At 34.7% G+C, this 26,536-nt stretch overlaps 2 protein-coding genes and 1 pseudogene across 3 annotated transcripts; all 3 read right to left on the reverse strand.

Annotated features, from left to right (window-relative positions):
- Positions 1-397: 397 nt before the first annotated feature.
- Positions 398-8,560, reverse strand: LOC9313628. 2 transcript variants are annotated; one of them, XM_021024077.1, is made up of 7 exons: positions 8,052-8,560; positions 7,662-7,960; positions 7,221-7,575; positions 6,825-7,126; positions 1,488-1,857; positions 1,069-1,370; positions 398-982 (listed from the first exon to the last, which is right to left on the reverse strand). In XM_021024077.1, the coding sequence occupies exons 1-7, from the start codon at positions 8,338-8,340 to the stop codon at positions 437-439; spliced, it is 2,463 nt and encodes an 820-aa protein (XP_020879736.1). In that variant the 5' UTR covers positions 8,341-8,560; the 3' UTR covers positions 398-436. The 2 variants fall into 2 exon arrangements, with proteins under 2 accessions (XP_020879736.1, XP_020879737.1); XM_021024078.1 differs by lacking the exons at positions 6,825-7,126; positions 7,221-7,575; positions 7,662-7,960; positions 8,052-8,560 and adding exons at positions 1,944-2,242; positions 3,039-4,297.
- LOC9313627 lies at positions 4,861-6,107 on the reverse strand (annotated as a pseudogene).
- Positions 8,561-15,453: 6,893 nt separating the features above from the next.
- Positions 15,454-18,414, reverse strand: LOC9313629 (putative glycerol-3-phosphate transporter 1). Its single transcript, XM_002877515.2, has 3 exons — positions 18,232-18,414; positions 16,287-17,325; positions 15,454-16,192 (listed from the first exon to the last, which is right to left on the reverse strand). Exons 2-3 carry the CDS (start codon positions 17,278-17,280, stop codon positions 15,615-15,617), a joined length of 1,572 nt encoding a protein of 523 aa, XP_002877561.1. The 5' UTR covers positions 17,281-17,325; positions 18,232-18,414; the 3' UTR covers positions 15,454-15,614.
- Between the last annotated feature and the right edge of the window lie 8,122 nt (positions 18,415-26,536).

The raw sequence follows: 26,536 nt of genomic DNA on the forward strand, positions 1-26,536 counted from the left end.
TGTTGTTGTTGTTGTTCCTGTTGAGTAACGACAGTACCATGCTCTTCCACATCCAGTGCCGGTCTTTCCATAAGGCAGACCAATCAAGTGCTTTAGGTCACAATTTAATAATTTGTTACAAGGGCCACATAATTATGTTGTTCAATGTTAATATAGCGTTTTCTTAATATTCCATGTTACAATTCTTCTAAAGTTCGATAGCTTCCATGGTATTTTGTCATATTTATTTTATTTCTAATCATGTATATTATTAAACAAAGATTTGTTTAGTCCATTTTATTTAGGTTTTTCTTTTTACAGCAAAATCCTATATTTGTTTAATCCTATTTTATATATGTCTTTTAGTTTTATATATAAAAATTTATACATATTGACAAAAAAATGATATATAAAAAAAATAAACATAAATAGTATGACACATTTTTTAAATTTTGTTTTACGCCTCGAAATTGTTAGGACTGGCCTTGTCCACATCATTGAATAATTCATCCATGCTAAAGAATCTGTCATCTTTTAACATATCCAACAAGTCTTCTTGGGTGCTCTCGTCGTTTCTCCAGCTCGTCATTGCCATCCTGGATCTTGAATCTTGCATCATCATCATGTGACTCTGTTGTTCCTGCTGATACTCATTCTCAAAAGACACAAGACCTTCTAATGAGTCAAGCAAAAGCAGCGGAGTATGCGGTTGCTTATACGCCAAATCATGAGGCTGCGGTTGCTGAGAATCTAGCGGGCATTGCGAAAACTGCGGTTGCGGAAAGGCAATATCATGAGGCTGCGGTTGATAAGAATCCAGCAGGGCTTGCGATTGATGCGGTTGTGGATACTCGACATTAAGAGGCTGCTGCTCTTCCAATGCTTCCACAGGTGCAACTGAAATAACGCCTTGTCCTTTCTTCTGCTTCTTATTTTGCGCCTCCACTTCTTTCTTCTTCTTTGTTGCTTGTGGAGTCAGATAGATCTTGCACAAAGTGTAATCCTACACGCACCAACAAAAACAAGACTCAAAACAGAATCCAAAACTCAAAATCTTAATAACTTGGGAACCAAGAAACACATACTTACCTTGTCGTTGTTGTGACAAGTGTGATGCAACGAGTATTCAAGCATTAACCAATCAGTTTTGAAGTCGGCTGACTGTTTCCTAACGTAGTATGCAAATGCCGTTTTGTAGCCAACGACACCTTGTCCAGCGTTGATCTCCTGGGCTCCCACTGTTGCGTGCCAATATCCTCCTTTAGTGTCGCCACGTTTCTGCCTTGTTGTCCCACCATTACCAACTCTCTTTGTTTTGCTTAAACCTTGATCAACTTTGTTCCTCTCCGTTATAATGAACCATTCTTTGTCGTTACCCTTACAGAATTCCACTATTTCAAAAAACAAAAATATAGATATATATTAATCACAAAAATATAGATATATACTAATCACTTATTAAACTAAAGAACTAAGGAAACTATATATATGGATGGAGAGAAATTAACCTGAAAGTAGTTGTGGATTCGACTTGTAAAGATTGACGAGATGAATAGGAACATTGAGCAATATGTTCTTGTTGTCGTCCAAGTAGGGTTTCAAGTAATAAAATATGACTTCTTCATCAGCTGGCAGGAACTTATAACTTGGTGGTAATAGGTACGCTATCGTCGATGGAGGAGACAAGTTATCAGCTGACAAAGAAGAAAAAGAAGAAGAAGAGGAAGAAGGATTCTCCGACGTTGGTTGCCTTTGCGGTTCTGGCGAGGATCTTTCTCCGACTGAAATAACGCCTTCTTCATTCTTCTGCTCTTCCACTTCTTTCTTCTTCTTCTTTGTTGCTTGTGGAGTCAGATAGATCTTGCACAAAGTGTAATCCTACACGCAACAACAAAAACAAGAGTCAAAACAGAATCCAAAACTCAAAATCTTAATAACTTGGAAACCAAGAAACACAAACTTACCTTGTCGTTGTTGTGAAAAGTGTTATACAACGAGTATTCAAGCATTAACCAATCAGTTTTGACGTCGGCTGACTGTTCCCTAACGTAGTATGCAAATGCCGTTTTGTAGCCAACGATATCTCCAGCATTGATCTCATGTGCACCCACTGTTGCGTGCCAATATCCTCCTTTAGTGTCGCCACGTTTCTGCCTTTTTGTCCCACCATTACCAACTCTCTTTGTTTGGCTTAAACCTTGATCAACTTTGTTCCTCTCCGTTATAATGAACCATTCTTTGTCGTTACCCTTATCAAATTCCACTATTTCAAAAACAAAAATATAGATATATATTAATCACAAAAAAATAGATATATGTTAATCGGGAAAAATGTCACGTTAGTCAACGTTAGTTTATTTCATGTTTTAAATGGCCACATATGAAGTTGACGTATTGATTGACCACTTTTTGAAAGTTGGGAGATAAAACGATATTTTTCCCTATGTTAATCACTTATTAAACTAAAGAACTATAAGGAACAACAGTAAAACATTTATAAATTAATAATGTTAGGACTAACCAATTTTATTAATTTAAAGAGGTATTAATTTATCGATAAATTAATAATTATTAATTTATAGAGAAATTTTACTAATTTTGTAATTTTTTAAAAACATTTCTATCTAAAAATAATTTTTTTCTTTATAAGTAATATCTTTTAAAAACTAATACAAGTAGAGAAGCAATTACTAAGTTTAAAAAAACAACACAAACTTTTTTTGAATAATAGAGTCATATTTTATTAAATTTTTTACATAGAATATTTTAAATATATATCATAGTAATTCAAATATGACATATATAAATTTATATTATATATATATATATTAATAAGTTTATACAATTATTAATTTATGATATCGATGGGACCTTATGTTTATATGAGATTTTCAAAAAAAATATTATCTTATTAATTTATCGATTTATATCATATTTTACACTTGTCCCAACTCGGGACCGGAAGAATTTATTAATTTAGAGAATTTATTAATTTATAGAGTATTAATTTATGGAGGTTTTACTGTAATATATATATATATCAACGGAGAGAAATTAACCTGAAAGTTGTTGTGGATTCGACTCGTAAATATTGACGAGATGAATAGGAACATCGAGCAATACGTTCTTGTTGCCGTCCAAGTAGGGTTTCAAGTAACAAAAGATAACTTGTTCATCAGATGGCATAAACTTAAAACCTGGCGGTAATAGGTACGTCATCGTCGACGGAGGAGACAAGTTATCAGCTGACAAACAAGAAGAAGAAGAATTCTCCGACGGTGGTTGCGTTTGCGGTTCCGGCGAGGATCTTTCTTTGCGCTTGTTTCTTCCATGCATCGTCATCAAGTAACTTTGGAGCTTTGACAAAAAAATAAAAGTAAATTTCGTAAGAGATTGAGTTAGTTAGTTAATGTCTCTTATTTAAGAACAAAATAAGACGGTGGGTATAAGGATTTTTAAAATTTATCGAAACTGAAATTAAATATTGATCCGAGTATATCGGATTAGATTTAGAAAAGTTTCATCGTTAGCGAAAAAAACTTATAAATTGTGGAATAATCATAGCTAACACAAATTACCAAAGAAATAAACGGTAGTTACAAACAATGTGAAATAATTATCTCATTTTTGAAAAAAATTGTTGGAAAATAAATAAATATAGCGTTTTCATGTTAAATTGAAAATAGTACTAATTAATTAGAAGAAAATGTTAGACAAAGTTTTATATGGAGCCAGTGATAGCAATTAGATGGGAAAAAGATATACTCGCCGGAGCATGGCCGGAAAGGCTGTCAATTTCGTCGGAGAAGCCTGAACAGATATACTCGCCGGAGTAGGGACAGGAGTCCACCGGATCAGAAAAGGAAAACATCTTCTCTCCATGTCCGAAACGAGAGAAAGCTCGGAGGAGTGAGACGGAGATGATAACCGGAGAAGGAGTAGATCAGCGGAGGAGGTGGCGATCCGGTGGTGTTGATTTTCACGACATGAGAAAGAGAGAGGTTGGTTGTCGGAGATTGTCGATGTTGGGTTTGTCAACTTCACACTCATGCTGGGCCTTAATGGGCCTGACGCAATCAAACAAGAAACATGAAGAACAAGGGCCTGTAAATGTTTTGGCCCAAATTGATATCCCTTATATATATATATATTATATTTTAAAGAACGATGATAGTGGTGCTGGCCCAAATTGCTACCATGAAGCTGCATTAGCTAAAAGAACAGAGCAAGAAAACAGAGTTTGTGTATCTGCATTGTGTTTTTTTGTTTGTCTGTATGTCGTGTGTGATTGAAGTAGAAGAAGTAATTAGAATGGTCATGACTAGATTTGGAGGTTCATAATGGCTGTGACTGGTGTGCTACATAGAAGAAAAATATATCACGTGGTCCTACCACATTGGAAGAAAAGTTTTTTTTGTTATCAAATGAATTTTTATTTTATGAGTAGAAACTTTTCTTCTACGTATTAGTAGAAAGAGAATTCTTCTCATTTCTTTTCCTCTTCTCTCTCACCAGTCAGACCCAATGTGTTTTATATATGAGTGTTTAAAGCAAGCCATCGAGTTTGAATATATGTCTTTTCAAGAATGTTCTCAAGTGGTGGGGTCACATGATTATGAAATCGAACGTAGCCTCTCACATGCTTTGAGAGCAACACTTTCGGGTTAATTAGCAAAAGATGTTGCTATTAAATTCATTTTTTGTAGTCAAATTTTAGTTAAACAGATAAATTTGAGTTAGCCACACAAATGCAGTTTATAAAATTCATACTTGTAACTAAAACCATTTGTCAAATAATTAAACCTTAAATTTATCTAATTAAATAAACCTCTACGATTCGATGGTGTAATTTTGTCTATGCATCTATGGTGATCTGGTATATGCTTACTAGCTTACGTGAATAAAAGCTGATATCCTGGAGTTCTCATATATTTTCATGTATAAATTATTTGTGGTCCATTGGAGTTAGAGCAAACATATATTCAGTCGTACTCATTCGGAAGTATAAATTATTATTTTATCAATTTTTTGTTTTATGATTTTAGAGAATTTAACATGTCCCATAAAGGCTTGAAGCTAGAGAGAGAGTTTGAAAACGAAAACCAAAATGACAAAGTATGAGTCAGGCTGAGATCAGTTAGTGTCATGAGGCTGTTGCGGCTGCAATTGATATGGTTGATACAAATCCAGCTGCTCAACGTCTTCTTTCTTCAGCTTCTCATTCTCTTCTTCCTCTGCTTTCTTCTTCTTGCACAAAGCATGATCGACCTACACACCCCAACTAAACAAAACTCATACTAAAATCCAAACTTCACAATCTTAATAGCTTGTGACCCAAGGAACACATACATCCCTTCTCGTTGTTATCATCAGAAGACTCAAACCAGTATTCATGCATTAACCAATCCCCCTTTACGTCGTTTGGTTGTTTCCCAAAATGTAGTAATCCAGTGCGGTTTTGTAGCCGATTACACCGTTTCCAGCGTTAATCTTCTTGGAAGCTCGATATGGGTTCCAGTATCCTGCACTGACGCCATGTTTCTGCCTTTTTCCACCTTTACTGATCATGATCCTCTCCGACATAAAGAACCATTCTTTATAATTACCCTTCTCATATTTCTCTGTTTCGAATCAAAAGAAGAGAGCCATTCGCATACAGAAACAAGAAAAGTAAAACCCCACTTCGAGTTTCAAGAAAAGAATCGAGGGAGACAAACCTGAAAGCTGTTGTGGATTTGACTCGTAGATTTTCACGTGATGAACGGGAACCTTGAGGAGCCATGAGTCTTTGTTGTTCTGCAAGATGAGCTCTTGGTCAGTTGGTACAAACTTAAAACCTGGCGGGAAAATGAATGGTTTAGTCGACGAAGAAGAGAAGTTTTCTGCTACCGAAGAAGATGAAGAAGAAGGATTGTTGGGGTCGGGGTTATGTGACGGTGGTTGAGTTTGCAATTCCGGAGGTTGCTTTTGCCGTTCCGGTGAGGATCTTTCTTTGCGCTTGTTTCTTGGTGGAATCTCCATTTGATACGTTAGAGATTTCAAATAATTGAATTATTAAATTTATTAACAACATAATTAATGGTGATGAATATACTTTATGAAGCATGATATACAGATAACAGAGTGATATACACATATGAATATATAGTAGTAGTTTAAACTTATAAAGTCACAACAATGATTTTTATAAAAATCTTTGACATAATTAATGCTTATGAATATAGTTTATGAAGCATGAATATATTTTTATAAAAATCTTTGACATAATTAATGCTCTTCCACATCATTGAATAATTCATCCATGCTAAAGAACCTGTCATCTTTTAACATATCCAACAAGTCTTCTTGGGTGCTCTCGTCGTTTCTCCAGCCCGTCATTGCCATCCCGGATCTTGAATCTTGCATCATCATCATGTGACTCTGTTGTTCCTGCTGATACTCAATCTCAAAAGACACAAGACCTTCTAATGAGTCAAGCAAACGCAGCGGAGGCAGCGGTTGCTGAGAATCTATCGGGCCTTGCGAAAATTGCGGTTGCTGAAAGGCAAAATCATGAGGCTGATGTTGATAAGAATCCAGCAGGGCTTGCGATTGATGCGGTTGTGGAAACTCGACATTACGAGGCTGATGCTCTTCCAATGCTTCCACATGTGCAACTGAAATAGCGACTTCTCCTTTCTTCTGCTTCTTATTCTGCGCTTCCATTTCTTTCTTCTTCGTTGCTTGTGGAGTCGGATAGATCTTGCACAAAGTGTAATCCTACACGCACCAACAAAAACAAGACTCAAAACAAAATCCAAAACTCAAAATCTTAATAACTTGGGAACAAAGAAACACATATTTACCTTGTCGTTGTTGTGACAAGTGTGATGCAACGAGTATTCAAGCATTAACCAATCAGTTTTGAAGTCGGCTGACTGTTCCCTAACGTAGTATGCAAATGCAGTTTTGTAGCCAACGATACCTCCAGCATCGATGATCTCCTGGGCACCCGCTGTTGCGTGCCAATATCCTCCTTTAGTGTCGCCACGTTTCTGCCTTGTTGTCCCACCATTACCAACTCTCTTTGTTTTGCTTAAACCTTGATCAACTTTTTTCCTCTCCGTTATAATGAACCATTCTTTGTCATTACCCTTATCAAATTCCACTATTTCAAAAAACAAAAATATAGATATATATTAATCACTTATTAAACTAAAGAACTATAAGGAAACAATATATATATATATATGGACGGAAACCTGAAAGTAGTTGTGGATTCGACTCGTAAATGTTGACAAGATGAATAGGAACATTGAGCAATACGTTCTTGTTGTCGTCCAAGTAGGGTTTCAAGTAACAAAAGATGACTTCTTCATCAGCTGGCACAAACTTATAACTTGGCGGTAATATGTACGGTATCGTCGACGGAGGAGACAAGTTATCAGCTGACAAAAAAGAAGAAGAAGAATGATTCTCCGACGGTGGTTGCTTTTGCGGTTCTGGCGTGGATCTTTCTCCGACTGAAATAACGCCTTGTCCTTTCTTCTGCTCTTCCACTTCTTTCTTCTTCTTTGTTGCTTGTGGAGTCAGATAGATCTTGCACAAAGTGTAATCCTACACGCAACAACAAAAACAAGAGTCAAAACAGAATCCAAAACTCAAAATCTTAATAACTTGGAAACCAAGAAACACAAACTTACCTTGTCGTTGTTGTGAAAAGTGTTATACAACGAGTATTCAAGCATTAACCAATCAGTTTTGACGTCGGCTGACTGTTCCCTAACGTAGTATGCAAATGCCGTTTTGTAGCCAACGATATCTCCAGCATTGATCTCATGTGCACCCACTGTTGCGTGCCAATATCCTCCTTTAGTGTCGCCACGTTTCTGCCTTGTTGTCCCACCATTACCAACTCTCTTTGTTTTGCTTAAACCTTGATCAACTTTTTTTCTCTCCGTTATAATAAACCATTCTTTGTCGTTACCCTTATCGAAATCCACTATTTAAAAAAAACAAACATAGATATATATTAATCACTTATTAAACTAAAGAACTAAGGAAACAATACATATGGACGGAGAGAAATTAACCTGAAAGTAGTCGTGGATTCGACTCATAAATATTGACGAGATGAATAGGAACATCAAGCAATACGTTCTTGTAGCCGTCCAAGTAGGATTTCAAGTAACAAAAGATAACTTGTTCATCAGATGGCATAAACTTAAAACCTTGCGGTAATATGTACGCCATGGTCGAGGGAGAAGACAAGTTATCAGCTAACAAACAAGAAGAAAAAGAAGGATTCTCCGACGGTGGTTGCGTTTGCGGTTCCGGTGAGAATCTTTCTTTGCGCTTGTTTCTTCCAGACATCGTCATCATCAAGTAACTTTGGAGCTTTGACAAAAAAATAAAAGTAAATTTCGTAAGAGATTGAGTTAGTTAGTTAATGTCTCTTATTTAAGAACATAATAAGACGGTGGGATAATGATTTTTAAAATTTATCAAAACTGAAATTAAATATTGATCCGAGTATATCGGATTAGATTTAGAAAAGTTTCATCGTTAGCGAAAAAACTTATAAATTGTGGAATAATCATAGCTAACACAAATTACCAAAGAAATAAACGACGGTAGTTACAAACAATGTGAAATAATTATCTCATTTTTGAAAAAATTGTTGGAAAATAAATAAATATAGCGTTTTCATGTTAAATTGAAAATAGTACTAACTAATTAGAAGAAAATGTTAGACAAAGTTTTATATGGAGCCAGTGATAGCAATTAGATGGGAAGAAGAGCTTACCTGAGGGTCGAGTGTGGCTGAGCATGGCCGGAAAGGCTGTCAATTTCGTCGGAGAAGCCTGAACAGATATACTCGCCGGAGTAGGGACAGGAGTCCACCGGATCAGAAAAGGAAAACATCTTCTCTCCATGTCCGAAAAGAGAGAAAGCTCGGAGGAGTGAGACGGAGATGATAACCGGAGGAGGTGGCGATCCGGTGGTGTTGATTTTCACGAGATGAGAAAGAGAGAGGTTGGTTGTCGGAGATTGTCGATGTTGGGTTTGTCAACTTCACACTCATGCTGGGCCTTAATGGGCCTGACGCAATCAAACAAGAAACATGAAGAACATGGGCCTGTAAATGTTTTGGCCCAAATTGATATCCCTTATATATATATATATATATATATATTATATTTTAAAGAACGATGATAGGGGTGCTGGCCCAAATTGCTACCATCGAAGCTGCATTAGCTAAAAGAACAGAGCAAGAAAACAGAGTTTGCTCTAACTCCAAGAAAACAAAATTTATCAATTTTTAATTTTATGATTTTAGAGAATTCAACATGTAGCCATAAATAAGTAATGCTATACAAAATTCAGATTGGTATAATACAACAAAACAAGTTGTGTTTAGAAATTTGAATAACTACATCTAAATAGTGTGAGAAAAAAATACATAACCTCTAGAGTTTGCGGTTTGATTGACTTTAACAGTGGATTAGTATTGTATTAACTCCGGTGAATCGGAGAAGATGAACACGAGCAAAGAAGAATCGGAGTCAAAGAGAATCTTTATTCAACAGTCAAAAACAGAGTTTGTTACAAAAACTTGTTAAACATGAAACTGTAATCTTAAGCTTATATATACAACTTAATAATCGACATTAAACCAATACCAAGTTAACCAGAATTAACCGGATCAAACCATCTCCAATACACCCCCCCTCAAGTCTTTATCTTCTAAGTGTCTGGTTTGGAAGATATAGACTTGACAGAGACATTTTCTTGATCAAACCATGGAATGGTCCTGGATGAAGAGGCTTGGTTAGAATATCTGCAAGTTGATTGCCAGTAGGAACATGTAATGTCTTCAGTTTTCCAGCTTTAATTTGATCCCTCACTGTATGACAATCGATCTCTATATGTTTGGTTCGCTCATGGAACACTGGATTCATTGCCAAATGAAGAGCCGATTTGTTGTCGCAGAATAACTTTGCAGGACAAGTAACCGAGATATGTAAGTCCTTCAATAATTGCTGCAACCAAATAAGCTCACAAGTAGCCTGTGCAAGACTCCTGTACTCTGCTTCAGTACTGCTTCTACTAACCACATTCTGTTTCTTTGATTTCCAAGAAATCAGTGAATTACCAAGATAAACACAGAATCCTGTCACAGATCTTCTACTATCTTTGCACGTTCCCCAGTCAGCATCAGCAAAACCATTCAAACACAATTCATTATCTGCAGGATACATCAATCCTTGACCAGGATTAGCCTTTATGTATCGTAACACTTTATATGCAGCTTGAAGATGAATATCCGTTGGTGCTGAAAGAAACTGACTCAGAGAGTTCACTGCATATGTAATATCTGGTCTGGTGATGCATAAGTACAGAAGACGTCCAATAACACCTCTGTATATAGTAGGATTTGGTAACAAAGTACCCATCTCTTTAGTTAGATGCAGAGTTGGATCCATTGGTACTGAACTTGGTTTACAATCAAGTAATCCTGCATCCTCCAAGAGATTCTGAGCATACTTTCTTTGACACAATGAGATTCCTTCAGAAGACCTAGCTATTTCCAATCCTAAAAAAAATCTAGCAGGTCCTAAATCTTTAATTTTGAACTCTGATCTCAAAAGTTCTTTTAACTGTTCAACAGCCTTGTCATTGTTACTGGCAATCATTAAGTCATCAACATAGACTAGCACAGCAACAAAACTATCTGAAGTCATTCTCACAAACATAGTATTATCCGCAGGTGATTGTACATAGTTTGCTCCCAACAGAACTGAAGAAAACCTCTTATACCATTGTCTAGATGCTTGTTTAAGGCCATAAAGAGATTTCAAAAGACGACATACCGGTTGAGAAGGCAAAACAGTATCTGTTGGAGGTGTGTATCCTTGAGGCAAGCGCATATAAATTTCCTCATCAAGTTCACCATGCAAGAATGCATTAGACACATCCATCTGTGTCAAACTCCACCCTTTTGCAGCTGCAAGTCCAAGTAATAGCTTCACACTAGCAAGCTTTGCAACAGGTGAAAAAGTATCCATATAGTCAATACCTTCTTGTTGAGTAAAACCCTGAGCAACTAACCTTGCTTTATACCTTTCCACACTTCCATCTGGGTTATATTTTATTGTGAATACCCATTTACATCCCACAACATTCTTACCCTCAGGTAAAGATTCCACAACCCAAGTCTTATTAAGTTCAAGAGCCTGAAGCTCCTCATTTGCTGCTTTAGTCCATTTTTCTGATTTCATAGCTTGTGCAAAGGTCTTAGGCTCAGTCTCTAGATTATAAGCACATATGTATGAATTGAAAAGAGGAGTAAGCTTATCATATGAAATAGTAGTGGTAATAGGATGTGGAGTGGTTCTTTTAAGTGGTATGGAAGAAGAAGAAGTAGATAGGATAGGATTATTTTGTGTATTGGTATTTAATGTGGAAGAAGTATCAGGTGGTAAAAAAGAAATAGAAGGAACAAGGGAACAATGATACTCAGATAAGTATACGGGAGCTTTAGTAACCCGTTTAGGCCTAGCAATAGGTACAGAAGAGATATCCGTATCTGATGTAACTGCATTTTGTTCATTATTATCAGTACTAGGTGCTATATGTGCAGATGATGCAGATGATGATGATGTATCTTCTGGTAATGCAGCATCTAATGGAAATGTTTCAACAAAATGCAATGGAGCAGGCATAGGCAAAATGCTATTAGGAAACATATCTACTGATTTTGAAAGTAACTCATTGGTTTTGAAAGGAAACTGAGTTTCATGAAAAATCACATTTCTAGAAATCAAAACAGCATGAGATTCTAAATCCAAGACTTTATATCCTTTAAAACCAGAAGGATAGCCAAGAAAAACACATGGTTTGGCTCTTGGAGAAAACTTGTTTCTTTCATGATTATTAGTAGAAGTATAACAAAGACAACCAAATGTTTTTAGCAAAGTATAATCAGGTTGTTTTTCTAAAAGTAACTCATAAGGAGATTTATCATTCAACAATGGGGAAGGTAATCTATTTATCAAATGAGCAGCTGTAAGAACACAATCACTCCAGTAAGGTAAGGGTACATTTGACTGAAATAACAATGATCTAGCAACATTTAATAGATGTTGATGCTTGCGCTCAACAACAGAATTCTGTTGAGGAGTATAAGAACAAGAAAATTGATGAATCATGCCATGTTCTTTAATAATATTTGTAAAAGCTAATTCAGGAGCATTATCAGAACGAATGGCTTTAATTTTTGCATTATATTGTGTAGAAATGAGTTTCATGAACACTGGAAAAACAGTAACAACTTCACTTTTATTTCTCAGCATATAAACCCATGTAATCCGAGTACAATCATCAACAAGAGTTAAGAAATAACGAAAACCTTCTACAGACTCAACACTAAAAGGACCCCATATGTCTAAATGAACAAGATCAAAAGGATTCTTTGCTAGATTATTATTTGAAACAAATGCTAATCTTTTCTGTTTTGCTAATGGACACACTGAACAATGTAAAACATCAGGAGACACTGTTTTTAAAGAAGGAATGATACTGACAAGTTTCTTTAATGCAGGAGAAGACGGATGACCAAGTCTTTGATGCCAAATGAGACTATCAGCTACAACAGATCCAGAGAAAGAACTAGCTTTAGGTAATGATGGTGAGAGGGATATATTCTGTGTTTCAAGAATATATAAGTTGTTGTAGAGTTTACCCCTCCCAATCATCAAGCCCTGAGAAAGTTCCTGGATATAACAACAATTAGGAAAGAAATGAGCAGAACAAAGCAAAGTTTTAGCAAGACAACTAACACTAATCAAATTGAATTTAAAATCAGGTACATGCAAGACATTATATAAAATGAGTGTTGTAGTGATGCATATGGTTCCTGTGTGTGTGATAGCAACCCTAGTACCATTTGGTAAAGTTACAGTTACACCAGTCACAGGTATCAATTCTCTAAACATTGCTAAATCTGAACAGACATGACTAGAAGCACCACTATCTATTATCCAAGCATCACTTGGCAAAAAATTTTGTATAGATGAAAGAGTAAGATTTTGAAAAGTGAGATTATTATTCTCATACCTAAGACTTGTGGAAGGAAAAGGAATAGTACCAGAAGTAGAAGCCTGAGCCATAAGACCATGCTCTGTGATAGTCGCAGTAGAACTAGAAGCACCAGTAGAAGTAGCTGCAGGCTCTGGAATCCTAACTTGAGTATTGAATTGTGAAATAAGATTTTGTATCTGATCTTGTGTAAGATCCTTCAAATTGATATTATTTCCCCCACTAGTAGCATGTGGCAACATAGGAATATAAGATCCAGCTTCAGAGTAAGCTGCATTTGCAGACTGCATTGCATTAGAATAAGGCACCATCTGTAACTGAGACTGAGGCATGAACATCTGAGGTTGTGTCATTTGCATTTGAGCTACAAGTGGCTGTTGCATCCGGGGTTGATAAGGTGACATTTGCATCCTTGGTTGAAACTGTTGAGGAGCATTCCTATAAGTAGTAGGAATCTTATAACCCGGAGGATAACCATGTATCTTGAAGCACTTTTGAATTGTATGCCCTGTCTTTCCACAATTAGTACAGATTGGTTTCTGAGCTGGTCTTGCAGTGTTATATGCTGCAATATATCCCATATCTCCATTCTCCATCACAGGAGCTTCAGTACCATAAGCAATCGTCTGAAAAGCCACATTGTCAACTTTAGAAGAAGGACGGATTGACTTTTGTCTTTCATCTTGTGTCACAATATTGAAAGCCTCTTCTAATGTAGGAATTGGCTTTAACATCAAAATATGACGACGAGTCTGCTCATAACTCTCATTCAAACCCATTAGAAACTTAGTAACATGACTTCGCTGCTGTAGTTTCTCCCACTTCACTGCAGCATCACATTCACATTTACCACATGTGCAAACCGGAAGATCAACATAGTTCTTATGCTCTTCCCATAAGGTTTGCAATTCTGTATAATAAGCACAAATGTCCATAGAACCTTGCTCAATCTTACTGAGTCTTTGTTCTATATCATACACCCTAGGCGCATCATCTTGCTTAAACCTAGACAACAAATTCTTCCAAATTCCTTCAGCAGTAGGGATAAAGAGTAAACTCTGTCCAATCTTCTTGGAAACTGAGTTCATTAACCAAGTAGCCACTGTATCATTACAACGTGACCAAGCACCAAAATCCCTATGATCACTCGCTGGTTTCACAATCGTTCCATCTATAAATCCCAACTTATTTCTAACATTCAAAGCCATCCAAACAGATCGACGCCATGAATGAAACTCTGAAGCAGTATTAAGTCTATCAGAGACTAAAACCAAACCTGCGTGGTCATTCCTGTGTAGATGATATGGATTTTCGTATTGATCTGTTGGATAACTCATCGAATCAGTCGGAATACTTGATGATGGACGGAAAGTCATCGGAATCGCAGTGTTACCACAAGAACTCATAATTTGCATAAGAGTCAAGAAATGTGAGACGAAATCAGTGAAAGAAAATCAAAATTCGTCAACACAGGAGGTCAAAGAAAGAAAGAAAAGAAGAAATCAGATTCAAAAAGAAGATCCGATGAACAATTTGCAAAACGCAAGAATCAGAAAGAAAACAAACAATGACTGGAAGATTCAGCTCCGACGAAGATTGCGGAAGCTTCGTTGATAAGCTCTGATACCATATTAACTCCGGTGAATCGGAGAAGATGAACACGAGCAAAGAAGAATCGGAGTCAAAGAGAATCTTTATTCAACAGTCAAAAACAGAGTTTGTTACAAAAACTTGTTAAACATGAAACTGTAATCTTAAGCTTATATATACAACTTAATAATCGACATTAAACCAATACCAAGTTAACCAGAATTAACCGGATCAAACCATCTCCAATATATTGCATTTCTAATTCTATCAAAATCCATGACTGAATAACAAATAGAAGGGATTTCTAAAATAAAGTTCTCTCAACCGAGAGAATTCGTACGTCATGATTCATGTGTATAATTATGCAGCTTCTAGTGGGATCCGATTACTTAATTCGATTGATTATAACCTATCATTATCAATTAGTCCGTTGTGTGTGCATTTAATTGTTTGTGAATGTCAATAATGTGGTCCTCCATATGTAGAAGACACTAGATAGTCTATAGTACTATTATTTTATGCTATTATTAAACAGATCACTAATCAAATGTAGTGGTCTTAAGACTTAAAACCATGATCAAATACTGGAAATCAGAAGCTGTGGTCCTTAATCTTAGTTATAGGTTTTTACAATAGTTAATGTTCTTAATGTTGTATGCTTATTTATATTATACACAGAGGTAAAATGACTAGAATATAGTGGAATGTAAAATGTGTATTAATGATTTATGTGTCTTTTTTGCAAAACCAAGCTAATCTTCTTTGAAACCAAGGTAATTTGGAGGTTTTATTTCTTTTGAGAAATTGATCAAATCGATATATATATATAGTAATTTATGTACATCACAATACAGATTACATGTTTACAAATTCCCACAGACCAAAACTCCGGTCCGAAATCTTCCCTATGAAAAAATAAACACAACTAAAAACGCTACTAAAAAAATGGCGATCAAAGTTGGTGATCACACTTCCATCACATGATCTTGGACGCAGTCCACCGGAGATCTATATTCCTCCGATGGCCTCGACTCAGCTATCTTCTCCGCTACTTCGGCCATAACCAGCCTCGTCAACAATAGTCCAGCCACAAACGCTGCTCCCATCAACATTGTGAAAACCGCGCTCCAGCTACCCCTAGACGATATGTAACCTGTTAGCAATGGCCCAACCGCAGCACCAACTGATCCCGTTCCATCGATTATAGCCGTTACCGTAGCCAAAGCTCTCGAGTTTCCTTTCAACGAGCTGTGTGTTCCAAGATCGGCTGAAACAGCCGTTGTGATCAGAGCGTAAGGTCCATTAACCAACATTCCGGTTAGGAACATGAGAGAGGCATTGGCTAGTAACGAAACATGTCCGTAGCTTCGGTAGAAGAACAAAGCTGGGATTGAGCAGTACATGAAACTCGCAGCCGTAATCGCTCTTGCACCAATTCGGTCTGAAATGTAACCTGCCATGATTCCTCCGACCACACCTCCTACATCGAACATTGTCGAAAGATTTCCCGCTGTTTCGTCCGATAAATACTCGCCTTCAATCGCTGCAAATCATCATACAAAAATTGTAATTAGTTACATGACCAAGACAGGTAATCTAGTGGTTTGTACTAACTCAGTAATATGTAGTAAAATTACCTGTGTGGCTAACGTAAAATGGGAGCCAGTAGAGGAAAGTGTAAGCAACCAATTTAGCAAAGAAGAGACAAAGCGCGAAAGGCGCAACTCCGGGAATCCTCCACGCTTCAATGAATCCAACAGCTTGTTTCCTGTTATCGGTTTCCGAATCCGACGAGCTCAATAGTAATGCCTCATTAACAGAGTTTCCGATCTTCTCAGACGAAGAATCAAGATCCTGGTCTCGTTCTGCTCCAACAATCTCTGGATTAACCGGCAAGAAAGCGAAATTCACCAAACCAATCACCACAATGATAACACCGGGAACAACAAAAGACCATCCCCAACCATATCTCAACATAGCAGCAGCGATCAACGAGCCAGTAATGTTCCCAACAGAAGTATGAGCATTCCATATTCCCATAATCAAACCTCTCTTCTTCTTGTTAAACCAGTTTCCAACCACAGCAACAACCGATGGCCAACCCGAAGATTGAAACAATCCAGCTAACATTTGCATAATCAAGAAATAGTAAAAGCTATGAATATTAGCCCAATAACCAACTCCAAACAGAGAAGTAAACACTCCAGTTCCTATCATTCCAACCGTCAAGAAGATCCTAAGATTCATCCTATCTCCCAAATGTCCAGCAAAATACATTCCGAAAGCGTAAACCGCAAGAAACGCAACATCGATCTCACCGAGCAAAACCGTACCATCCGGACCATTAAACGGAGCCCAACCACCTTCTTCTTTAACAGAGGATCCAAACGAAGTAAACCTCAAAAGAAGTGAGTTTAGTCCTGTATCTGGAGATTGAGGATCAAGAGCGCTTTTGACAATGCTTGTTGTTTTTCTTGCAGCGTGATAACTAGCGTAAGCGAGAAACGTCACGATCAACACTATGGCTTGATAAGCATTGTAAGAGAGCTTTGAGCCTATGATACGTTCCAAGAATCGTATCCCTACTGGTTTTTTCTCCATCTCTGGCTCAGATTGCATTAGAGAACCCATGAAAAAACTGTTCTTCAATTCTCAAAATCCCAATGTTTTGTTTACCTGAAGATTGGAGAAATTAAATATTAGTTGAAAAATCTACAAAAGAGTATATTCGAATATTTCATATAGAATTATACTTTTTAATAACTCTTGACGTTACATCTAATGAGGAATCTCTAGAAACGTGTTGGAATTAGTGACAGATCATGATTTTGTACTTGTGTCTTTATGAACTCTCAAGAGGAACTATTTGAAGTGTTTTGATTAGTTAAATAACTCGGATTTTTTTACCTTTTTACTCTAGATTTTTTTTACCTTATATGAATTATGACATCTGAATTGGTATATTTTAAGGAATATTCTTTACACATAAAATAGAGTGCAAATTGCAGAGGTTCAAAATTCATCAAAACCTCAAACTAATAAATCACTATTGGTTTATCTATGTGGATAAATTAATCAAAGATTTATTTACCTTAGTATTAGTTATGACCTCTAAATTGGTATATTTAAGGAATATTCTTTAAACAAAAATAGGAGTGCAAATAACAGAGCTTGAAAAATTCATCAAATCCTTAAACTAAACTCATGACCTGATCCAAATCCAATTAAAATATCGTGATAATTTTAAAAAATAAATCATGCAAGAAACAAAACCAACCCTTGAAATATTCAAATTAAAATTTTAATACAGAGTATAAACAGAACAGAATCAATTGAGATTCGAATCTAGAAAATGTTAAAAATATAAAAGAACCCTCGGGGACGATGAAGAAAGAGATCTAACGATGAAGAATTCCTTCGTAAAATCTGTAACAATTACTAGAATATTCCATTGGACAACCGAGAAAATAGAAGAAAACTTCAAACCAAGATTTGACTCAAAACCAGAAACATTCCAACTTCACTTCAAGGATAAACAGTCACAACAAGAAAAACTCAAAAACGAAAAATAATCTGAATTACCTTTAGCAAAAATAACGCTTCCTCCAAAAAAAACTCTTCGACGAGCTTTATGACTCTAAATACTGAGTAGTGACTATTGAGAAGATAATAAAAATTTGATGATTTGGCTTTGAAGATGCAAAAGAGACTTGGACACGCTTTAGAGCTTCAAGCAACGGCGACGAGTTTATAGCATTTGAGCTCAATGGGTTTTTTTTTTTTTTTCGGAATTACGATCTCACCCTTCTATCAACAAATCATGTTCCTCGGATTTATAATTACGATTTTACCCTTACCAGTTGCGTCTCTAGTTGTCAAACCACGTCAATGAATTAACGATGCTTATTGCGTACGTAATAATGTAATACTATATACCTAAAGTAATTATTACTTATTCTAAGCATTTTTTATTAGAGAAAATCACATTTTTAACCTTCAAAGTGTAACTGAGTATCATTTTAAACCTTAAAAGAATTCTACTAACACTATAAACCACCAAACTTGTTTTACTAACACTTTAAACTTCAAAACTATTTTTTCTGTTTGCAAAACCATAAAAGATGATAGAACAATCAATTTATGTTTGTTTAATATATATTTATTTAATTTAATTTAAATTTTAATTAATTATATTATTTATTACGATTTTGACGATAAATAAAAAAAGTAAAAAAAAAATTATCATTTTCGACTATTCACCGTCCGACCATAATTTTCGGAGTTTTATTCAGTTTATTGTATGTGTTCACCATCTTTTTATTCAATTGGTATTATAAGATTCCAATTTATCCATCGGAGATAGTTAAAACGCTTATGGATCATTCTAAAATTAAAGATTGTTTTAACAGTTTATTAAGAAATTTCATGGTCAGACAATGAGTAAACGAAAAAAAATAGTTTTTTTTTTGTTTTTATAGATTTTTATTAATTGTAATAAATAACAAAATTAATTAAAATTGAAAATAAATTATATAAATATATATTACATAAACATAAATTGATTGTTCTATCATTTTTTATAGTTTTGCAAACAAAAAAGTTAGTTTGGAGGTTTAAAGTGTTAGTAAAACAATCTTGGTGGTTTATAATGTTAGTAGAATTATTTCGAGGTTTAAAGTGCTTCCCAGTTACACTTTGAAGGTTAAAAATGTAATTTTCCCTTTTTTATTATTATTTCCTAGATTCTTTTTTTTTCTTCTCAATTTGCTAAATATTTGTTGAAGATATATTTAGTTCTATATATACAATACATGTATGACGTTTAACATATTTTATACATACTTGATCTTTCTTATCTTCATACAAAACCAAATCTTTATATTTTTTAGAATATAACTAACTGACAAATATAGAATTGATTTTTTTCTTTTATATTTTATAAAATTTGAAACTGAAAATAAATATTGCATTCTACTATATTTGTCAAAATTTAATTATTCTTCCATTTCTTATTTAAATTTTTTTGTAATAATATGTAAATACTATTTGTGGAACCAAAAAAAACTTTAGTTTCATCTTACTTGTCTTTTTGTCGTCATCTTACTTTCGTTCAGAAAATTGTTGAGAATTGGTTCAGTTTGATCAAATGCTTTAATTGGTGTACTAATATTTTAGGGTCAAGAATATTTCAGTATGTGTGGTCTACGTTGCAATCCAATTTCAATGGATGATTAATAAAATAAATAAAAGAGGTAGCAGTAATGCCGGTTTTTTATCATGATGTCAGAAAAATTTTATATACGGTAAAACAAATGGTTGGGCGCCTTATTATGCAAATGCTTTAAGTACAAATGCATAATTTATAGATTTTCTCTTTTAAAATTGTCTACAATATGCGTGGTCCCCACCTCAACCTCAACCTCAACCTCGGCGACATCTACTATTTTGTACTGTATTTATTGTTTTTTTGTTTATCACCAAGTTATTCATAGGGATTGTGTTTTTTTTTTTTTTTTTTGATTGTGGGATTGTTATCTTAAACAATAAAGTTGTTTTGGGAACTTAAGGACATATGTACTTAATAATAGGGAATACAAGTGGAACTTAGGTGTTAATTTGGGTTGAATTTTTATTATTATTTTGATTAAAAAGGGTTCACTATCAACCCAATATTGGGTTAATTTGGGTTGAAATTTTATGAACTCATCAATATGTGTTATTTGTAAATTTGGATTTGAAATATCAACCCATATATTAAGCATGTTTAGATGATCAATTTTTGATGGGTTCACTAGTTAGATGGATCAAGTTTCACAAGCTTTAGAATTTTTATTTTCTTATAGATTAATTAACTAATTAGTATTCTCTATATATGTATTGTGTAATGTATAACTACACCTTTCCCCCTTTTCGTGTAGTCTTTTTTTTTTTTTTTTTTTGGACAAAATCTTGTAGTCTTCAAGTCTTTTTCTTCTTAAATGATACGTGAGTACAAACTTTAGTATTCTCACTTGGATTATTGGATTGGCCGTCGTTCCAAACTGAAGACAATCAAAACCATAAGAAATTAATCAGTATTGTTCGTGCATGAATTGGTTTTCGTCTTCGTCACGCGTGCCTTAGCCCTTAGGGTATTTAAGGGAAATAACAGTTGGAAACTAAATAAACATCCACCGCAGAAAAAATGTTCAATATCATTCTGGTTAAGGGAAAGGGATGAACTACTCTTTTTTTTTTTTTAAAGATTCTCTTTTTTCTTGTGTATAATAAAGAGAAAAATGTCATTAAAATCCTCAAACTTATTGAAAACGTTGATTTAAATCCAACTCTCGACGAAACAAAATAAATATCAAACTTATGTTGACTTTCCAAATAAATACCAAATTTTCTTTGAATTGGCCATATTAGACATGACGTTAAGTGGGTTAATAGATCATGTTAATGGGGTTAATTTTCTGTTAACAGATCTGTAAATTGAAAACGACAGTATTCCCTCTAACAATCAAACGACATTTTTTTGTTGTAACTCCTCAATAAAATCCCGAGTTTCAAATCATATGAAGATTTAGGATTAGGAATTTTACTCGATTTGAGGATCTAAGATTGAATTTAGGAATTTAGTTCAATCGTTACGACAAAACGACGTTGTTTTGTTGTTCTAGGAAACTATGTTGTTTTCAATTATCATGTATCTTAACAGAAAATTAACTCTGTTAACGTGATCTGTTAACCCACTTAACGTCATGTCTAATATGGTCAGGTCAACGAAAGTTTGGTATTTATTTAAAAAGTCAACATAAGTTTATAAGTTTGATATTTATTTCGTTTTGTTGGAAGTTGAGGATTTAAATCAACGTTTTCAATAAATCAGGGATTTTAATGACATTTTTCCCGTATAATAAATGTAAAGGCAGAATCTAGAGTTATGGTTCGTCATGACCGAACTTGGCAGCGTTTTCTCCTTTGTTTTCGCCGATACGCAAGTTCCATTACTATATTCAAAATAGAAATATTTACTCAGATGTTAACCAAAAGTTTGAATATTACTAGAATATCATACATTTTCTAAAAATTACTCATATGTTTTGAGCATTTGTGTAATTACAATTAACACCCTTCATTAGTTTTTTTTTTAATTAATAATTTTTAATTCGTTTTTAATTAAAAATAATAAATAAAAATTTGATTATTCATGTCATTAATCCACATCACCAATCTCACACTCCTCAAACTCACGTTATTTCTCCTCTTCTCTTTTTTGTCTCCAAATCCAAGAAAAGTTTTTAGATCATTTCTCCTCTTCTCTTTTTTTTTGTCTCCAAATCCAAGAAAAGCTTTTAGATCTAATAATCTGCAACTAACTTGGGTACAACATTGACAGAGATCTTCAAATTGCAGGATTGGGCTGGATCTTCCTAGACCTCACAGCCACAACGCTTGCCATAGGGTCCCAAATCAAAAGCTTCGTCAGATCTACTCGCAACCACGCTAACGAAAAAAGTCATCAAAAATCAAAACCCAAAACAAAGAGATCTATGGAATTCTACATGATTCGTTACAGGTTTGAGTTGAAATCAAGAATAGCTACTCTTTTACTTTGATTTTACATGTCTCTCGTTTAATCTTCCTCTCAATCGATCTATTTGGAGACATTTCTACTTCTATCTATGTTTTGATTCATACGGTTTAGTCTTCCTCCTATGTATCCCTCAAACATATTTTTACGAATCTTAATTTGATTGTTGTTATTTGACCAATAAATTTCATATTGTCTTCTCTAAAAAAATGTTGCTTTCCGATCTGTATTATAAATCAGCCGTAAAGTGATGTAACTCAGCCGTAACATGATGTAACTCAACCGTAACATATAATTTACACAACCTTTCGTCTTCCCTGAAAGATAACTCAGCCGTGACATGTAATTTACCGAACCTTTCGTCTTCCCTGAAGCATATAACTCACCCGTAACATATAATTTACACCCATCTATCGTCTTCCCTGGAGAATATAACTCAGCCGTGACATGTAAATTTACCGAACCTTTCGTCTTCCCTTAAACATATAACTCAGCCGTAATGTAATTTTACCGAACCTTTCGTCTTCCCTGGAACATATAACTCAGCTGTGACATGTAAATTGACCGAACTTTTCGTCTTTCCTTAAGCATATAACTCAGCCGTAATGTAATTTTACCAAACCTTTCGTCTTCCCTGGAACATATAACTCAGCCGTGACATGTAAATTGACAAAACCTTTCGTCTTCCCTTATGCATATAACTCAGCCGTGACATGTAAATTTGCAGCGAAACAATAAGAGACGCAACATTTCCTCTAACTTTATCATCGAGCACCAACTTCACAAATTTTTCGTGCGTTGTTTTCGCATCTATCTGCACAACTCTACACCCTCTTTCATCGGTGTTAAATACGTATTTGTGTTTTTATACCCAATTACCGGAACCGGATCAACCATATCGGGAGAAGGATGAAAGAAATTGAAGAAGAATGAGGAAGACGATGAGGAATTGGAAGTTCCGGTGATGTGATAAACTCAGGTGAAGAAGACGAGTTGAAAAAATTTGGCCCTATTTTTTTGTCCTTTGATGATGATGACATGGAATATTGCATTCACGTCATTTTTTAATTGATGAAGTGGCAAATAAGCCACTAAAGGAAAATGTAAATCAGCTTAATTAAACCAGCCATCAAACAAAACTTTAACTCAGCCGCAACATGAATACTATTACAGTAATTAAAAAACAAAAAAACGGTAGCCAAATTCAGCCGTTTACTGTCGTAACTCAACCAAAAATATTTAACTCAGTCGTGTCGTTTAATAAGTCGGCCGTCATTGCATGCTATTCTAGTAATTATCTTTCGCTACTAAGTCAGCCATAATAAGGCCGAGTTTTCCGTTAATCCAGCTCATTACGGCTGATTTATGATACTCGAACATAAATCAGCCGTAACATCATCCCATAACTAAGCCGTCTTTGATAACTCAGCCAGCCGGAGAAAGTTAAGTCAGCCGTGTTGAAGCAATAACTCAGCCAAAAATTTGACAAATCAACCATCGGGTGAAAACTCAGCCGTAACTTAGGCTGGGTTATGCTCGAAAATCAGCCATTTTATCATAACTCAGACAGATTTCAGTAAGTCAGCCGTAACTCCAGGCTGGGTTATACTCGTAAGTCAGGCGTTTGCTCATAACTCAGCCATTTTTCTTAAATCAGCCGCAACATACCGTAACTCAGCCGTCACTGCCGCTATATCGCTCGACGGCTGAGTTCATTAATACACGTCAGCGATTTCTGACGTGGTGACGCGGCTTTGCTAACGTGGCAGTGGTATTCTTTGTAATTACGTTTTTTCCTGTAACGTTTAACAGGGGCACGCTGGGTATAAAAACTATACCCGAAATATGATAGTAATAAAAAAAAGATTTGTATGTTTCTGGTAATTTCATATAAAATGTATAACATCTGAGTAAATCTCCCTTCAAAATAAGTATTGAAGTTACGACCATCAAGGCAACACCTATATATGTATGCGTAATTGTACGAAATGTTATTATGGGCAGGTATAAGATTTAGACAAGAAAAACAAAGCAATTAAACAGGAAAATAATAAATGTCCCTTGGACATTAAAATAAGAGCTTCGAATTTTAACTGGCTCAGAGTTTTCATGATTGCACATATATCTAAGGTGAAGTTTTTATATATAACCATCTTAAATAACGTAGTTTTTTTTTTTATATAAAAATCGACGCCAATTTTAGTGATGGTAGTATTCTTTTCCCTAAAACAAAAGATCACACACTTGAGAATTAAAGTGCGACCAAATAGATAGTGGAAAATATTTATACGTATCTCCTCGGTCCCGTATTAATTAATCGGTGATAACGACCTAAACATTGACATATAATCTTACAAAAACTATTTTATTTTTCTAAAATAGTATATCTACATTGACCTTATTATGCAATATCCACGTTGAAAAATATTTTATTAACCACATTGATCATGTACAAATTAATAATTATTTACTAACTTTTAAACTGTTTTTCAAATTCAGATTAATTAAATTAATCATGTAAATCTTAATTAGTTGAAACTTCAAAGTATAAATTTTTATCGAACAAATACCAGATAATCATAAAAACAAGGGGACATACTACAACTCTAGAAGTTTATAAACAGACTAAATTTTGCCGGAAATTTTAACTTGTAATTTATGTTTTAATAGTTTACTGATTGAAAGATTCACCATATATTAAAAGGACTAGGTTAAAATTCTCGTATTACTATTTCATGTAAGATTGTCAATTGTATACGTTTTCAATAGTAAAAGTACCCGATTATTCACTTATTAGATTAGATGTCAAAAAAAAAAAAAAAGTACCCGATTATTCACAGATTATATAGTTTAAACTTTGATTTAAGGTCTTTATCAAAAAAAGACTTTGATGTAAGGTCCCGGTCTGTTATATAACAATGGGAATTGTTATTGAGAAACTATTGTCCCTTATACTATAAGTTTTGATGTCATAATTTTTATAAGTTACTTTCAGAATATGGATATGGTGGGATGTGATCATCTCATGATGTACTCTGTAGCTGCCAAACGCCATCTAACCAACACCCATGGCCTCATGGGCATGGCCGCCCACGTGGCACGCCGTTCTTCAACTCTGACGACTCTGAAACTTCTCAAAATCATGGACTACACAAATTGATGTACTAAGGGTATTTTCGTCAAAACAACAATGAGTTCTCAGCTTGGCCCACACACATTACCTCAGAAGTTTTGAAAAACATTAGAAGCGTAGTTACGTAATCTTGGTATCAATATGGAGGGAAATGGCATATTCGCATATGCCCGAAGGATTATACTTAACGTGCAGTGGATATTCTATCAACTTGTCCGGGCCCACATTCGGGCCCATTTGATGCCACGTATTTTTGTACGGAACCGCGGGACGTGGTAATAATTAGGCCTGGGCACAAATCGAATATCCAGAATTTTTGTGGTATTTGATATTCGATTCGTTTCAACTAAATACTTGATTTTGTGATTTGCTTCGATTCGGAAATTTCTGGATATCCGGAAATTCGAATATCCAGATTTTTTTGTGATATTTGCGAATATCCGCTTCGGTACATCTAAATATAAAAAAAAAACCGTAGACTATATAAAATAACAAAATATCATATATTCAAAGTTTTTGTTTGACATGTTTTCAAAATAAGTTCCAAAAAAACAAACGTAACCATTGTTGATATCACCGATCAAGAACATGCCATCAAACTAATTCCAAAAACTAAAATTAGATAGTTTAAAATTCCACTAATCAAAACATAACTCTGTGTAAATCCAGGAAGAAAATGCTAAAATTTGAGAAACTAAATCGTCCACGGCCCACTTCTTATTATTTATTTAATATTTAAGGGATGCTGATTTTTTTATTTTTATAAATAAATTCCAAACACAAGCCCATAAGCTCACCAAAAAGAAAACACAAGCCCAAAAGATAAAAAAAAAAAAACACGAGCCCAAAAGATTAAAAAAACACAAGCCCAAAATATACAAATACACAAACTATACTATGATATGTATATATATATATATATATATATATACATATTCAAATATATATAGAAAAAATACAGATCGAATCGGATATCCAACTTTTTAAAAAACAGTATTTGGTATTTGCTTCGGTTTTAACGAATATTATATTTTTTTATTTGATTTGCTCCAAAATCTTACGGATATTCGGATTTTTTGAATCAAATCAAATCGAATACCGAATCGAAGCGGATCAAACGAATATTTTGCCCAGGCCTAATAATTGTGGATGTGGTTGTTTCACTGGATCGATCCTTT

The sequence above is a fragment of the Arabidopsis lyrata genome, assembly GCF_000004255.2.
Source record: "Arabidopsis lyrata subsp. lyrata unplaced genomic scaffold ARALYscaffold_5, whole genome shotgun sequence".
Lineage (NCBI taxonomy): Eukaryota > Viridiplantae > Streptophyta > Magnoliopsida > Brassicales > Brassicaceae > Arabidopsis > Arabidopsis lyrata.

Excerpts from the sequence above, each read along its gene's own strand:
- LOC9313628 (XM_021024077.1), bottom strand. The coding sequence starts at position 8,340 with ATGATGACGATGTCTGGAAGAAACAAGCGCAAAGAAAGATTCTCACCG. Across the intron at positions 7,961-8,051 it reads GAATCCACGACTACTTTCAG|TGGATTTCGATAAGGGTAAC; the intron begins GTTAATTTCTCT and ends TTTTTTAAATAG. Across the intron at positions 7,127-7,220 it reads GAATCCACAACTACTTTCAG|TGGAATTTGATAAGGGTAAT; the intron begins GTTTCCGTCCAT and ends TTTTTGAAATAG.
- LOC9313629 (XM_002877515.2), bottom strand. The coding sequence starts at position 17,280 with ATGGGTTCTCTAATGCAATCTGAGCCAGAGATGGAGAAAAAACCAGTA. Across the intron at positions 16,193-16,286 it reads ATTTTACGTTAGCCACACAG|CGATTGAAGGCGAGTATTTA; the intron begins GTAATTTTACTA and ends GATGATTTGCAG.